Below are 15,411 nucleotides of genomic sequence, written 5' to 3'. Positions count from 1 at the left end.
GAATTCGAAGGAATGTGTATATTCTGTCTCTTAAACTTTTCATATAGGATATAGGAAAAATTTGCCTAATTTTCATTCTTCTTCACTGTGAGTATTGCATCAATCTTGTTAAATTGCATTTAATATGTTAAACTCAGCATCTTTCGTATGGGAGCAAATAAAATGTTATAATCGCCTTGGTGTTACAGTCTTACTTATGTGAAGTAAATGATACCCAAAAGTTAATAGCATAAAAAGAAAGTTAATAATTAAACTACTTAATCTCTAAAATTAGCCTTGTGAGTTGTTTAAGAATTTTGTTGGATTTAGGAGTATTTAAGAGATATTGCTGGACCCAATGGTGTGACCCATATCAACTTAATTAGAATTTTACCAATCTGAACAAAATTCAAATCATTTTTGGGGTTTCTTTCATTTTGACAAACTAAAAATTAAGTTGTGTTGACTTGAATTGACATGAGCCATTGATATTGTACTTTTGTGTTTTGTGTTTCATAACAATTACAGAATTTGTATTGGAGATATTACACAAAGTAATAATTGAAGCACAAGGTTAATACAAAAGACAAACAAAAAATAGATAACTTGGAGGCACTATATCATTTTTCTTAGACAATATTTGTCCTCCACACTATTGTGCTAAAGGATTATTGCAAATTTGTCCCCATGATACAACCAAAATGTTGGGTTCTACAAATAGCAATTCTGAAAAATGACCACATCAATTCAAGTGAACATAAACCTCTATTTATACCCATAGGGTTATATTTCATCAAAAGGCACGTATGGAGAGTTAAAATGTTTTATAAAACCGTTAACAATGCTTGAAACCTCTTCAACCTTTCTGAACAGTCACTAGAAAATTCTATTTCACAATTTTCAATTGTTTGAAAATTACTTTCGATCGATTGAGTGCTCTTTTTGATCAGTAGAACAGGAATCGAACAGCAATCGAGACATCCAAAAACTCCAGGATTTTTTCTTTACCATTTTTGATCAACCGAGCCAAAGCTTCGACCAATCGAAAATAATGATTTTCGAATTTTCACTTAGAAAATTCCAGAACTTGAATTTTTAATTAATGAAACCATATTCTCCAAACTCAAACATCATTATTACAACCTATCCTTACATACCCCTATATATACAACAATTTGGCACCGACAATCTGAAGTTTGATCTCCAGAATTAGTTGAGCAGTGCCATGATGAGTCTTGCCACATGCAATGAGGAACTCACAATTTGAAAAATTACACAATTTTTTACAACATAGATTTCTAAAAAATCAAATGATTAAAATGCTTTGTCATTATTGAATACTAGCATGTAAACCGTGTTACCGCACGGGAATAGATATATTATTAATCATAAGTTTATTCATGTTTAAAAGGCTTAGTTAAGTCTAAATTCATATTATTAAGCAGAAAATTTCATTAACAAAACTTAGCAGTATGTTTTTATGATACTCCCAAAGTATTCAATAATACATCATGAAATGGTACAGCTGAAATTTTGTGAAGTTCAAGCAACTTATAAGAAGCTGTCCAATACATAGAAAACACAAACACATTCAGTGCTAAACAACCAGTGCACCATTCCAAGTCTACCAGTGCACCATTCTAAGTCTCTCCAAATCATAATCAAAACAAAATCCACCACCATTTGTTAAGTTATAGTAACTCAGTCTATACAAATGCACAACTTAATGCACAAGTTTAATTTTTCCATATGTATTACATAATAGAAGTAAAATTATTAGGACATATGATATGCAATCACTTCTTCTTCTTATTCTGGGAGCTGCCTGTGTTGTTGTTAGAAGTTTGCTTGGAGGTTCTTTTTTTTTTTGTAAGATCTTTCTGCACAGTAAGGGGAGAATACATTTTTCAGATTCATTTTTCATTGTGCATAAATGTTTAAATTTCTAATAAGGATAACAAAAAAACATTATTAGTAAGAAAGGTTATGATCAAGCAATTAATAATGAGTTTTTGTATTCTTACCAATTGTGTATTTCCAAAGACGTCATCTATTAGGTTGTCATCAGTTACATCCTTCAAGCTTGTAAGTAATTTAATATCTGAAGTAGCAATAGGATTGTTTGCAATAGTTTGGTGATGGCTGAACAGTGTTTCTAATGGTTTAATCTGAATGTTGTTAGCAACAATATTTTCTGAGTGTTTGTTAGACTCAGATTTAAAGACACTTGTGACAGTGTAAACTTCCCATCCCTCTTTGACATTGTAATCATCAACTTCTATTTGGAATGTATAAGATTTTCCAAGCAAATTTTGAATTTCTTGAGGCACTTTATTTGGCTCTTGATTCTGCACAATATGATGTAAAGCCCATAAATTGTTAGCATAATAAAAACATTAGGGTTAAGCATAAAATTGAAAGTGGTTAAGAATTTAGATAAGATACTTTTAAAGAAAGTTCCATAGCAGTTTTTTGAATTATTTTTTCTGCATCTTTATCAAAAAGAACAAAAGAAGCTGTCCCAGTATGATCCTTCACTTGGATTTGTAGTTTGTAACTGTATATAATAATAAGAGAAGTTAGAAAGTGTAATAAGGTCATTTGTACATTTATAATTAAAGCAACTGTCATTTGAACAATTATATGGTATAAACAATGAAGAATTTGGTCACCTAGGAATAGGGAACTAAGATTCAGAATTGCAATTGTTACACCAAAACATATTATTTTGTTGTTTTACTTTTCGCTTGCAAAGTTGACATGAGATATGATTCCACCCAAATTCTGTTTCTATGTTTACAATATCAGCATAACAGGTAAAAAATCTTTCCTGCAAAATCAGTCATTCTAGTTAGTTTTAATTGAATAATAAAGATTTAGATTTCAAATAGTTCAAGATAAAGAAAACCTTGACTCCTTCCACCCATTCCAATGCTTTAATTTCTGCCAATGACATCGTAGTTTGCAATATCAATTCTGATTCAGATTTGGGTTTTTTGTCACATGCTGGAATAGATCGAACAACATTATCATATTCATCCTCAACAACTTTATATCTGGAGAAAGCAAGAGATCAATTTTTCTTTTATAAAAAAAATCCATTCATAATCCATCATAGAGAATTAGTAAAGTAAATGTTTATGAACCTGTCAATGAGCTCAGAAACCTATGTAATGTCCAAATTGACGTAAACTTTACTTGCACTTGTGGTGTTAAGATTCAGTTTGCCTTTTAAAAAAAACCATAAAACACATTGAAGAATTTGTTATACACTTTTTTTTTTATTATATAAAAAGTATTATATATACATATACTACCTATCTTTCAATACCTTGGAATGCTTTTACAATTGTTGAAGTAACAATAATTATGTAAGGACCTTCATCTTCTTTGAAGTCATTTTCAGTAATTGTTTCAGCACTTTCATCCCACAATGATATTTTTAGCTCTTTGTCCCTAATGGTACATTACAGCATTCAAAAGACATTAAAAACTGAGATTTGCTACCATTCATAATTAAATACAGTAGTTAAAACAGAAAAAGGCTACAGCCCGTCTGACTTATGCCCAGAGTTCAAAGAAGTCATCAAACAGATCAACTACTAGTAGGCCTCAACAATCCTAGTGTTAATAATTCAAAGGGTGGAAAACTTGAAAAAAGGAATAAGCAATTCACCTCTATATTTACACAACCATGTAAAGTAAAAGGGAACACATAGGAAGCCTAAAAGGAGAAAGAAGTTAATTCAAACAAACAAATTTAACTGAATAATAGAACCATAGTAAACTCATACTTAACAGATAAACGTTTTGAATAAGTGATCACATAAAACAATTGGGAACATTGTTAAATAATTTTCACATTTTTAATACTTAATAGCATGGTTTCATGGCAGGCCTGCCAAAATCACATGCCATAACCAATACCTATTGTAGCATTGAGTCCAATATTAATTAAACCATCTCTATTAACTATTCTGAAAGATTTCAAAATATGCAATTTGAAATTCAAGTATAACTTTTATGATGTGTGCAATGTGCATCTCATGTTCAATTTTTTAAATAGAATTATATTCAGTGCAACCCTTTCTAAACTCCATTTAGAAATGATACCTAGTCAACTTAACAGTGTGTGCAAGATAGCAAGGTCCAAACCCAACCCGCCTTCCCATCCATACTATAAAATTAATAATAATTATTGAATGTTACTGAAATAAAACTTAACATTTATATTTGATTAATTATAATAGAGTTGAACTTTATAACCATAAATGTGCAACACAACCAGGTTCAAAAGTCCAATCTGGTCATTGGTGTTCAAACTCAACTAGAAGTACTTTGCAAATAGATTTTTATAGTTCAAATATTAAAAAGGATATTTTTTCATATAAATAGGGTGGTGGGCTGAAACCATGTTGGAAGAAAGATGAATAGAAACAAAAGTGCATGGGTTCAGAGACATTGATATAATAGGTTGAGATGACAATTACTTCTTATTGATTTTATCAAACTCAGCCATAAATGGGAGCAAAATGAAATGTTCCTTACTCAGGTAGTAGAATTTGAAGATTTCTTATATTTGTAGAGCCGCTGTCAAATGAACTTGTTCAATGGGTCAACAGCAGTAAGTTTGCCAATCATATCTGCAAGTATGTACACGTAAAAAACAATGTTTGAAGGATGAATTTTGATTAATTAAAATGGGGAAGAGGTGAAGTAAAACATAATTTACCTGTTAGGTAAGAATTGTCATTCAAACATTGTTGATACAATTATATGTTGCAAATCAAAGGCATGCATAGGTATGAGTTCACTTTCTTCATTGCACTCCTTAACCGAAGTTGTTAAGAGGAAAATGATGTTCAAGTCATTTGAAACTGGCCTATAACCTTTATTTGTCACGATGAGCACAACTAAAGTAATTAGCAACTTAGAGCACAATAATATGTTTTGGCCTAAATTTTATTCTAAATCTGTTGAAACTTGTTCTTAGAGAATTTTAGTTATAGTATCATTTTAAATTTATCTGAAATTAGGCAATACAATCTAACTTAAAATATAAATAAATAAAAATAATAAAGGTAATAGCAGAGTAACTTAGAGAAACTGTTTTCAGGTATCCAATTTTATAATCTAGGATATATGATATCATCAGAGAGAGAGAGAGAGAGAGAGAGAGAGAGAGAGAGAGAGAGAGAGAGGTAACAATTATGCATTGCTTACAGAGAAGATGCCTGCCGCTTATCATCCACAAGCGGTGGAATGGGTCCAATGAATGATTCTAACCAAAGTAGACTTAACCTCGGAATTAGTGGCTAAATGCTCACACTCATCCAAATTATATACCTAATCGAATCATATGTAATATCACTTTCATCCAAACTATTACATATTTACCTCTACACATTAGAGTCAGGGATTGATTTGTTGGGCATGACAATATCCTAGTTGGATTCCACCTGATATATATGGTTGAACAAATGTTTGGCTAAGATCCACATTTACTTTTCAATGGTCTTATAAAATTTAATTGATAAGGATTTAAAAATACCCTATTATTATCTCATAAATAAACCATCTGTAATACGCCATTTCTAATATCAAGATTTTGATCATGACAATCTTCAAATAGTACAGTTTGAGGCATATGATAGATAACCACCAGTTTATTTCTAAGAGAACATTTCTCAAGCAATTGTCATGCCTTACTATAAAGTATAGACTAAATCCACATATATCAACCTACCCACGTGAAGAGAGAGTACGCATTCCCATTTCAAACATCACACAACCAACACAAACATACACAGAAACCAAGCCAAAATCATCAATTAATTGATAATATACAAAAATCGGAACTCTTATCTCTGAAGATTTATTATATTCACTATAGCTAACCTTTGTTGAAGATAAGCCATTCAAAATACCTGATTTTGTTGCTGATAGACTTTTGCAATTTCATGACAATCCCCTAGTACCCAAAATAAATAAATAAATAAACCACACGCAAATGTTATTAATAACATTTCAACATCAAAACGTTAAATATTTTTAAAAATCTTATGAAACATAAAATTTTGAATTCAAAGGAAGGAAAGCATAGGCAGATGAAAGAAATGAGTAATCAAACATTAGGAAGAATTCATTTTGCAGAGCATAAACCAGCACCATTTAAATTGTGATGAAAAGTACAATTGGAATAGATGCAGAACCTCTTGCTATATAAGATAGAGAAATACCCAAATGCACGCATCATTAATACCGAGATATTCTTCTGAAATTCCATAGCATTCATTGAAAAAGAGGGGAGCTGTATATTGAAGGAGATGAAGGATTTTGGGTTTTGAGAAGGGGAGGTGAACCTGAAAATAAGAGCAGAATGTTAATTGACTGAAATTGGCGTGTACACGTGGCACGCAATTGGAATTCTAATTGGTGTGTATACGTGGCACATAATTAGAGTTCTAATTTGGAATTCAATTTCACACTCTCTCTGTTTCACCTATTATTATATACTAGTATGTGACCCCGTGCTACCGCACGGGACTGGTTAATTGTAATGATGCTATTGGCCAATTTTTTTGTTATCACACGGATAATAGAATTAAATCAAACAATGAAAAATATATATTGCATTTTATTATTTAAGTAATGCTATTGGTTTTTTTTTTGGTTTATCATACATAGGATAGCATTAGATAAAACAATGAATAAAAAAAAAAAGAATATTGCATTTTATTATTTAAGTGATGCTATAGTAAAGAAAAAAAGAAAATATTGCATTTTATTATTTAAAATATATAAAGGGACATTAAAAAATAAAAACTTATCATTGAGCTTGGAATCTTCTTGGAGGCACCAATGAAACGCTAATGTATGAGAGTGTGAAGTAAGGAAGAATGGGATTGAACATTGTGTTTGAATCCGGACTTGCTCTGAGAAATCCGTAAGGAGGAGGAGAGGGTAGTGTGTGGATCTAGTTGGTAGAGGTTGAGAGAGGAGGAGACATGGGATGATAATATGGAATTAGGAGGAGATGATGTTTTACTTTTATAGTCTTTCTCGTTGGACTCCTTGGTTCTGGTTGTGGAATTAGAAGAGCTTCAGACTTTATTGAGATCACCCATAAAAGTGTGCAGGTGAGATGTTCTTGCTTAGGCCAATGAGTATTATCATTGTGGTTTTCTTGGCTTCCGTATTAAATGTTAATGCATCATTTATTTGGGTACAAAAATTAGAAAATTTAGATAATATACATGACACAAAATTAGAGTCTAATTTATAATCTCCATAAAAGTGTGCAGGTAAGATGTTCTTGCTTAGGTTAATGAGCACTATTATTGTGGTTTTCTTGACTTCCGTGTTAAATGTTAATGCATCATTTATTTAGGCATAAAAAATAGAAAATTTAGATAAGATACATGACACAAAATTTGAGTCAAATTTATAATCTAATTAGATTTTTTTTTGAGTTTTGGTTAGGACAAGTGGCACAAAATTGAGAATCCAATTGAAATCTAATTGGATTTTCTCTCTGCTTCACCTATTATTATATATATAAATATATATATATATATATATATAGATTACTTATTGCTTTCCACCTAAGCTTGCCTCGTGGATGCCTCGTGGTTTTTTTTTTTTTTTTTTTTCTTAATATCTTTTTTTGAGTTGGAACTAAGTTTAATTTTTAACACCCTACTAGAGGAGAAAAGCAAATTATTCTGCCATTGAACTAAACTATCCGAATACTCTGCTGGAAAAGAAATGTGGAAGTCCAAAAACACCAAGCCATGTACTTACTACCCCCAAGAAATGATCTTAACATTTTTGAGACAACACAAGATATCTAGAGTTTCTTTTACAATAGTACATCCATCTTCTTCCATAGCATACAGCACAACAGGAGGAAATTGAACAAAATAAATAACAATATTAGTCACTAGAAATTGTGAACCTTGTGCTTAACTCAATAAATTCTTTTTAAAATTTATTTATTTATTTAATGAAAAGACTAGTAACTTTATTAAAATGAAGATAAATTTCATACATTGTGAGCTAAAGCCGACTCAATGATAACCGAATTTTTCTTTATCCAAGCTACATAACTATCTAATCCCTTAGCATATTGAGCTAAAATATGCGCTGGTTTATTCCCTGCTAGCTTAACGTGTGAAATCTGCGCAGAGTGAAAATCAAACAAATGAGAGTTTTTAAAATATATCATCCAACTGAAGTGGACACTTTTTTTTTGGAGAAACAATTGAAGTGGAAAGTTAAACAAAAATCGTTAATAATACAATTCTGTATTGATAAGTGTTGGGAAAGTGAGGGTTAAATTACAAATGATTAAATGTACCAATTTTTGTTAGTGGATTCAATGGTGTTTAGTTGCGTGGGGTGGGTTTAGTGATTTTTTTTTTAAAGGAAGATGTATGTACAATTCAAAATTAGTAGGGAAATTAGTGTAGTTAGTGTAAAGCTTAACAAATGTCAGTGCAATTTCCCCATAGATTTTAGAAGTTCACCTATTTGATAAATAAAAAATAAATAAATCACTTATGTACTCCATCCTCTATTCTCTCATTCTTAAAATTCTATAACTTAAAAACTCGTAATCATTTACCCAATACTACATTACCCTTAAATTTGAACAAACAGTTAAAATGTGGGGGACGGTTTTTTTTTTTCTTTTTTTTTCCTTTTTTTAAGTGTGACTTTATGATAGATTTTTTTTATGAATGTCACCTATTGAAAATTTAAAATGGATATATTTTTTTTTCTGTCTCTTTAAATTGCTCTTCCTTTTACTAAATAACTAAAATAAGGAATACCACCACGTACCCTTGGCGCGATGGCCACTTTATAAGTATAAGTGTTTGTGGGGTGTGGAGGGTAAGGGCCAAAGTTCAAGTCTCCAAGAGAGAGCTTTACACACATATATACTAAAATTAAGTTAAAATAGAATTTCTATCTTATATTTATAAAATAAAAATAATAAATAATAAATAAATAAAACTAAAGTAAGGCATTAATTGACATTTAAGTATCATAAATAAATAAATAAATAAATTTCCTTCCAAAAAAAAAAATTATCTCAAATAAATGGTCTCTCTTCCTTAAAAAGATCAAACTAATCAAAATAATCCCATTTTGACTGAAGAGCCAACCAATATATACATATAAGAAAATCCTCAAATTTCTTGTCATAATTGTCCCATTTTGACAGAAACACTAAACATCCTCAAGAAATTAAAATCAACATAATGGCCCCCTCATTTTGTGCCTCCTTGTTCCTCTCTCTTATGCTAGCAATCCTATTGATTTGCCCAACAAATGCATGGCTAAGTGTGAAGGTATCAGAAAATATGCTTATTTCTGTTTGCTCTTGGCATGAAGATCCTCCTTTTTGCTTGCAAACTCTCCAATCCGATCATCGTGCACCCTTAGTTGACCTTGTTGGCCTCAGTGCCGGCTCAATGGTATAAGCCATTGATGCGGTCGCCTAAGGCCCCAAGTGAAAAAAAAGGCCCCTAAATTTTAACCAATGGTATTAATTAAGCCGAAATATTAACAAATAAATAAAATAATATTTTCTTATCTAATGAAAAACAAATAAAAAATATAAAGAAATGCTATGTCCATAACATTTTTCACAACATTTTTACAAAAAAAAAAAATCATAAATAGCAGATTGTTAAGGGTTGTTATTGACAGCAAAAAAATAATTTTAGTGGTAGGTTCAAATAAAAAATAAGAAGTAACTTAATACCTAAGATTTGTTATGAAAAACATTGTGAATGTACGTAGCACTTTTAAAAGAAAAAAAAAAAAAAAAAGCAATCCACAAAAAAATTCACAACATTTTTCACAATAGTCGAGTTGGCAAACTTTTACTAGATTTCAACTAAATTCACCACTAACATAATCCTTTTACTTACTACCATTGCTACATCAACAAATATAAAAAGTTTTGTCAAATTTTTGTGTATATAAACTTTTTTAAAAAAAATCTACGTGGTTTATGTTAATTAATAGTAATTTTCCATACGAAATAAGATAATTAATGTAAGGTTGAAATTTATCAACCATCTTGTTGGCTTTATTCTGTGCCAATTTGCTTGTAATTTAAGCACTTAGTAACCCTGTATTCAGGTGGGATTATTGTAAGGGTAATGTGTGAGAAGATGTAAAGAAAAGCTCAAGTATGTGCAAAAAAGCAGAGTTTCGCGGCTAGGACTCATGGCTAACTCGCGATTGGCAAGTCGCCAACTACAGGCACGTGAGATGCACACATAGGAAGCTAAAGGGTCACGCCAGCTATCGCACTACAGGACTAAAGTCCCAGGCTAGTCAGACTGTTACTTCACGACTTGAACTCGCGACTTGGACAAGCCGCGAGGTCAAGCCGCCGATTAGCCCTGTTTGGCAAAAACTGACTCTTCGTATTCCAAACACACACCACTATATATAGACCCTTATACCCACTAAATTGAGAGAGCTTCCAGAAAGAATTTTGTGAGAGAAACCCTAGAGAAAAACAAGATTGCCTCATCCCCAATCTTTACCTTAGAGACTCTACAAATTCCTCTACTTCCTCTCCATTATCATACCCTTGAAAGGCTATTGACCAAATCATTTTTTCACCACACCCACGTCTGTGAGAATGTTCATTTGGTGCTAAGGGAAGTAGTTTGGAAGAAACCAATATACATTAGTTGATGCTATGATCTAGTAGCGGAATTCGGTAAGTTAGAAAAGAAAAAAGTTCGGCACAACCTCGTTGGAGCAGGAAGCTTGGAGGGCTTAGGTACGTGGGTAGATTAGGCTTGGAGGGTCTATTGCTGTTCATGTATCCCAACTACATTTTCCAGTGGATTATTGACCGCTTTGAGGGCGACAGGGAGGTTTTACGTCAAGGACTTCGGTTTCCTCTTCGATAATACATCGTGTGTTGTCCGTGTGTTTGCATCTTCTTTCCCTTTATCTTTGCCTTATATTTACTGCTATAGATGTGTTTATATTTGGCATAGATTAGTTATCAATTCTGTGATTGGCTTATGTTCATGTTCTGCACATTAATTGTTTGATTATAAGCTTGAATTGATTTTTTATAATTTTGGGTCTAAACGTTCTAGGGTGTTTTAGACACATATTGAACTTTCAATTAATTTTCGCCTTAGACCCTCAAATGCATCAAGCTGCCCCTGGTTGGCCTTACCAACATTTCAGTTCACTTAACAGATGTTGCTGCTAAGAAAACCATGGCCCTTATTCGCTCACTCGTCAATAAAACCACAGACCCCATATTAAAAGTGCCATTTGAAGTTTGCCTGGAACTCTATAACAGAATTCTTAGTGATCTAGAATATGCAAAAACTTGGACAAAATGGGCTTTTGCCATTTTCAGGCAAATTATATAGGGAAATGCCCCATTTCCCAAACTAAATAGGAAAATGCTCCTCTTTTAAAACTCGATTTTTGATAAATCGAGTTAGAAAAAAAAATATGAAGCCCTATAGTGGCGTTTTAATGAGCTTATAGTGACGTTTTAAAGACCTATAGTGACATTTTTTAACTCAACTTCAAAGAAATCGAGTTATAGGTAAAAAAAAAAATGCCACTAGAGGTTGATTTCATTGCCTATAACTCGATTTCATTGAAGTCGAATTAAAAAACGTTACTATAGGTCCTTAAAACGTCACTATAGGCTCCTTAAAAACATCACTATAAGGCCTAATTTGATTTATCAAAAATCGAGTTTTAAAAAAGGGGCATTTCCCTATTTAGTTTGGAAAGGGGGGCATTTCCCTATATAATTTGCCCGAAAAGGGCAGAAGCCCATTTTGTCCGCAAAAACTGTATTGACAACTAATAGTTGCATGATTGATACAGAAAACTGTAGGAATGAATTAACAAGTAGTGCACCCCCTTTCCTACAAGAGAAAATTATTGAGATGCGTTATATTTATGAGCAGGGGCGGAGCCAGAGGGGGGCGAGAGGGGGCACCTGCCCCCCCTGACTCCACCTAAAATGTCCATTATACATGTTTATGTAAAGTTGATTTAGCTCCTGACATTGAATAGAACAACAAAGCAACAGTTTTCCTAAACAAACTGTACGTGATATGAAATAAATAATAAAATAACAAATCTTCCAATTGAAAAAGTTTAGAGACACAACAAAATCTCATAATATTTTCACAATACTCTTATTTTTAGTTGAAATGAATTTCAGAATATTTTATTTTATTTTATTTTGACCAATAATGTACTAACACCTTAATTTATTGTAAAAATATTGTGAGATTTTGTGGTGTTACTAAAACAATTCCTCCCACTTTAAACAATCTGACACAAAATAAATGCCACCAAAAAAACTTGTTAAAGCTGTTTACACTTTTGACCAATTATAACTCTTTTTATCTTTTTCTCTTTTCAGTTATCTAATAATAATAATAATAATAATAATAATGTCTAGACTAAAGCATTAAAATGTTCATTTTCATAGTTTCAAAATTTGAGTCTCTACCATAAATCCAAAATTTTAAATAATTAAAAGAATAGAGAAAAGTTGAAATTTATTTTTTCAATTTATTTTGAGGAATCAAATTAGATCTCTAAACTTTATGTATATAGATTAATCCCTTACTTTGATAATTGATTGTCAATTAATAACTATGAATTAGATATTTTACAATTGTTTATTTATTTTACAATTGTTTAATTTTTATAGGCTTTGTATGACAATTATTTTTTGTTTATAATTTTATTATTAATATCAATTAATAATTTTAGGTTATTTTTTTATTATTGTCTTTTGATCTTGCCCCTCCTAAACTAAAATCCTAGCTCCGTCACTGTTTGTGAGACACAGGTTACTGTTTCTAGTCGTCTACCTTGAGATTGTTTGGTTAAATTCATAATGTTTTCGGTCCCTTTCAATTGAATAAATGTAATAGAAGTAAACCTTTTGTCTAGGTTTTTCATGATTCATGTTTTTCGTAAATCTTATTTTTCTTGCTTTTATATTTAGCTAACTGATGCATTTACTATAAGTTCAATTTTAAAATCTTAATAAAAAATTATTTTTAATACTTATGTAAAATACTCATTACATAGTATATATATTATTTAGAAATTATTCTAATTATGTTAGACTTCATTGTTGGAAATTTAAAATGTTATGATTATTATAATTAAGAATATGAAATTATGTCTTAAGTGAATTGAAAAATATTAATTGTTTCCCCTATGTTAAGTACATAGTAATTTTACTCTTGATCACATGTTTTCTTAAATGTATTTTGCTCTTTTTGCTTGATTATGTTTCAATTCTTGTCAAAATTATTAGACTTAAGTAAGAATATCATATTTTATTTTGATAAAATGATAGACTTTCATCCTATAGTGTCTGCTCTATGATAACTGCTCTTTACCAAACCAAAATATCAATGAGTTTTTTTATGTAGATGACACTTGAATCCAAGATCTCTTATTTGACGAGAACAAACTCTACTTTTTTCTTTTCTTTTTTCTTTTTTTGAGAAAGACAACAGACTACTAGTTAAGCTAACTAGTATCTAGAAAATATTATATTCCTAATCAATAGTTTCTCATATAAATTATATAAAAATAAATATGATAAATTATTTTATACAAATAATTAGTTCACCATATATAGTAAAAATGTGAAATAAATGCATGTATATCCTTAAAAAAAATTTAACTCTTCTTAATGACATTAATAAATTTTATTTTAAAAAATGTTTCTAATGAATATATGATTTACTCCATTGGTACAATGAACTACATAAATTCAACATTTAATGAGATGGACGCCTAAATGAGAAGAATTTTAAGGAATATGTCACATGACAAAAACTTAAGTTAATACAACCATGTAAGATTTATATATAAATGTACAAAATTGTTGACATGTCGTGCAAAGAATTTAAAATATAAAATTTGTTAATAGAAGATCACATTGCCTCTTTTTTTTTTTTTAGAAGGATCACATTGCCTCTTTAATTTCAAGTTTTTCCTTTAATAGCCTAATAACTGAATTGGCACTTAGGTTAGAGGAAAAAGAGTTCATACAGTATATTATATTTCATTAAAAAAAAAATTTAAAAATTGCTAGAGGCTACCAAAACGTCAAGAACACAGCATGCTTGGCTGACAACAAATATTTATCTCACATGGGTGGCTTTCAACAGTATCAAAAAGAAAATATTGACCATGTGGCTCTAATCATTCAAGCAAACGGAGAGAGATTTTAAAATTATAGATTTTTTTCGTCCTTGTCTGCTATAGTATGGGTTTTCAAACAGGGCTGGAGGGAGGGGGTGGGGGACGAGGCCCCCACTAGCTAATGTGCCTCCGAATAATATGAAGAGTACTAAAAAGTTGTTGGGGGCTAAGACTAGGAGTTTCTTTGTCCAATTCTACGTCTTCACGCTTAGCGGATATAATCATGTTGTTCTCTAATTCACGTAGCGTATTTATTTTTATTATCCACATCATATTTGAATAAACTATCTAAATATTTTGTGACTCTAATGCATTAAAATAATAATAATCAAAGTCTTTTCTAAAATGGTTCATTGGATATAGAAGTCATCAAATATTTTAAGAATGACTCTTTGTTTGCCTGGGTAATAATACAAATGTATGATTATATGAGCATATTCTTTATTGTTTTAATTAAATTAAATGACAATAAATTGTCTTCTCCATTATATCAGAGGAAAAAATGTTTTAGGTTTTAATTTTTTTATTAATATTATCAATAAATCACAATAATCATTCTTATAATAGTTACATTCTTATATATTTATATATATAGTCCACAAGTATGACAGTAATATTCAATAGCACAAAAATTTACACCATGATTCTTCTTTTCATTTTTCAACTTCTTTTTTATTATTATTATTTTTATCATCTCAATTTGAATTCATTATTTTATTTTTGTAAAATCTATGTTTACTCTACACTATATTTAATTATGAAGTTTCTAGGGTATACCATTTGATGGCTGATTCGAATGATTTCTTGACAAAATTTTGTTTGAATAATTTGATAAGTTGTGTTATATTTCTTTGATTTTTTTTTTAGTAATGGTAGTTGATTAACTTATGCCGTGAGAAATTTCTTTTGGCAATTCACAAAATGTTCCTTAAAGAACTTTTATTACAAAATTTTTACTTTTAAATAAGTTTAATTACAAATGATCATTAATAATATTCCCACGCATAGCGTGGGTCTGCGGCTAGTTTTTATAAAAGCTGAATACCTGAAGAAATACAATAAGACATTGAATGATGTACTTGCAATTACATATATGTACTTACATATTTGTATTGTAAGAATTCCAATTAAAACAAAGTAGAGATTAATTATAGTAAAAAGTTTCTTCTATATGTGATA

The 15,411-nt window shown here is 30.4% G+C and overlaps 1 protein-coding gene across 10 annotated transcripts; it reads right to left on the bottom strand.

Annotated features, from left to right (window-relative positions):
• Positions 1 to 1,481: 1,481 nt before the first annotated feature.
• On the bottom strand, positions 1,482 to 6,349 carry LOC112036488 (uncharacterized). 10 transcript variants are annotated; one of them, XR_010631877.1, is made up of 11 exons: positions 6,219 to 6,347; positions 5,907 to 5,950; positions 4,712 to 4,868; positions 4,528 to 4,622; positions 3,311 to 3,435; positions 3,126 to 3,207; positions 2,888 to 2,985; positions 2,652 to 2,809; positions 2,425 to 2,536; positions 2,004 to 2,327; positions 1,482 to 1,859 (listed from the first exon to the last, which is right to left on the bottom strand). XR_010631877.1 is itself a non-coding variant. In XM_065780831.1 (9 exons), exons 7-9 carry the CDS (start codon positions 2,933 to 2,935, stop codon positions 1,776 to 1,778), a joined length of 456 nt encoding a protein of 151 aa, XP_065636903.1. In that variant the 5' UTR covers positions 2,936 to 2,985; positions 3,126 to 3,207; positions 3,311 to 3,435; positions 4,528 to 4,622; positions 4,712 to 4,868; positions 5,907 to 5,950; positions 6,219 to 6,344; the 3' UTR covers positions 1,482 to 1,775. The 10 variants fall into 10 exon arrangements, 6 of the variants coding, with proteins under 6 accessions (XP_065636903.1, XP_065636896.1, XP_065636899.1 ...); XR_010631876.1 differs by having other exon boundaries at positions 2,888 to 3,035; positions 6,219 to 6,346; XR_010631878.1 differs by lacking the exon at positions 2,652 to 2,809 and having other exon boundaries at positions 2,888 to 3,035; positions 6,219 to 6,349.
• Between the last annotated feature and the right edge of the window lie 9,062 nt (positions 6,350 to 15,411).

The sequence above is a fragment of the Quercus suber genome, unplaced genomic scaffold (genome assembly GCF_002906115.3).
Source record: "Quercus suber isolate HL8 unplaced genomic scaffold, Cork oak 2.0 scaffold_14, whole genome shotgun sequence".
Classification (NCBI taxonomy): Eukaryota; Viridiplantae; Streptophyta; class Magnoliopsida; order Fagales; family Fagaceae; genus Quercus; species Quercus suber.
The sequence above is the reverse complement of the archived record's forward strand: the minus strand, read 5'-3'. Positions and strand labels throughout refer to the sequence as shown.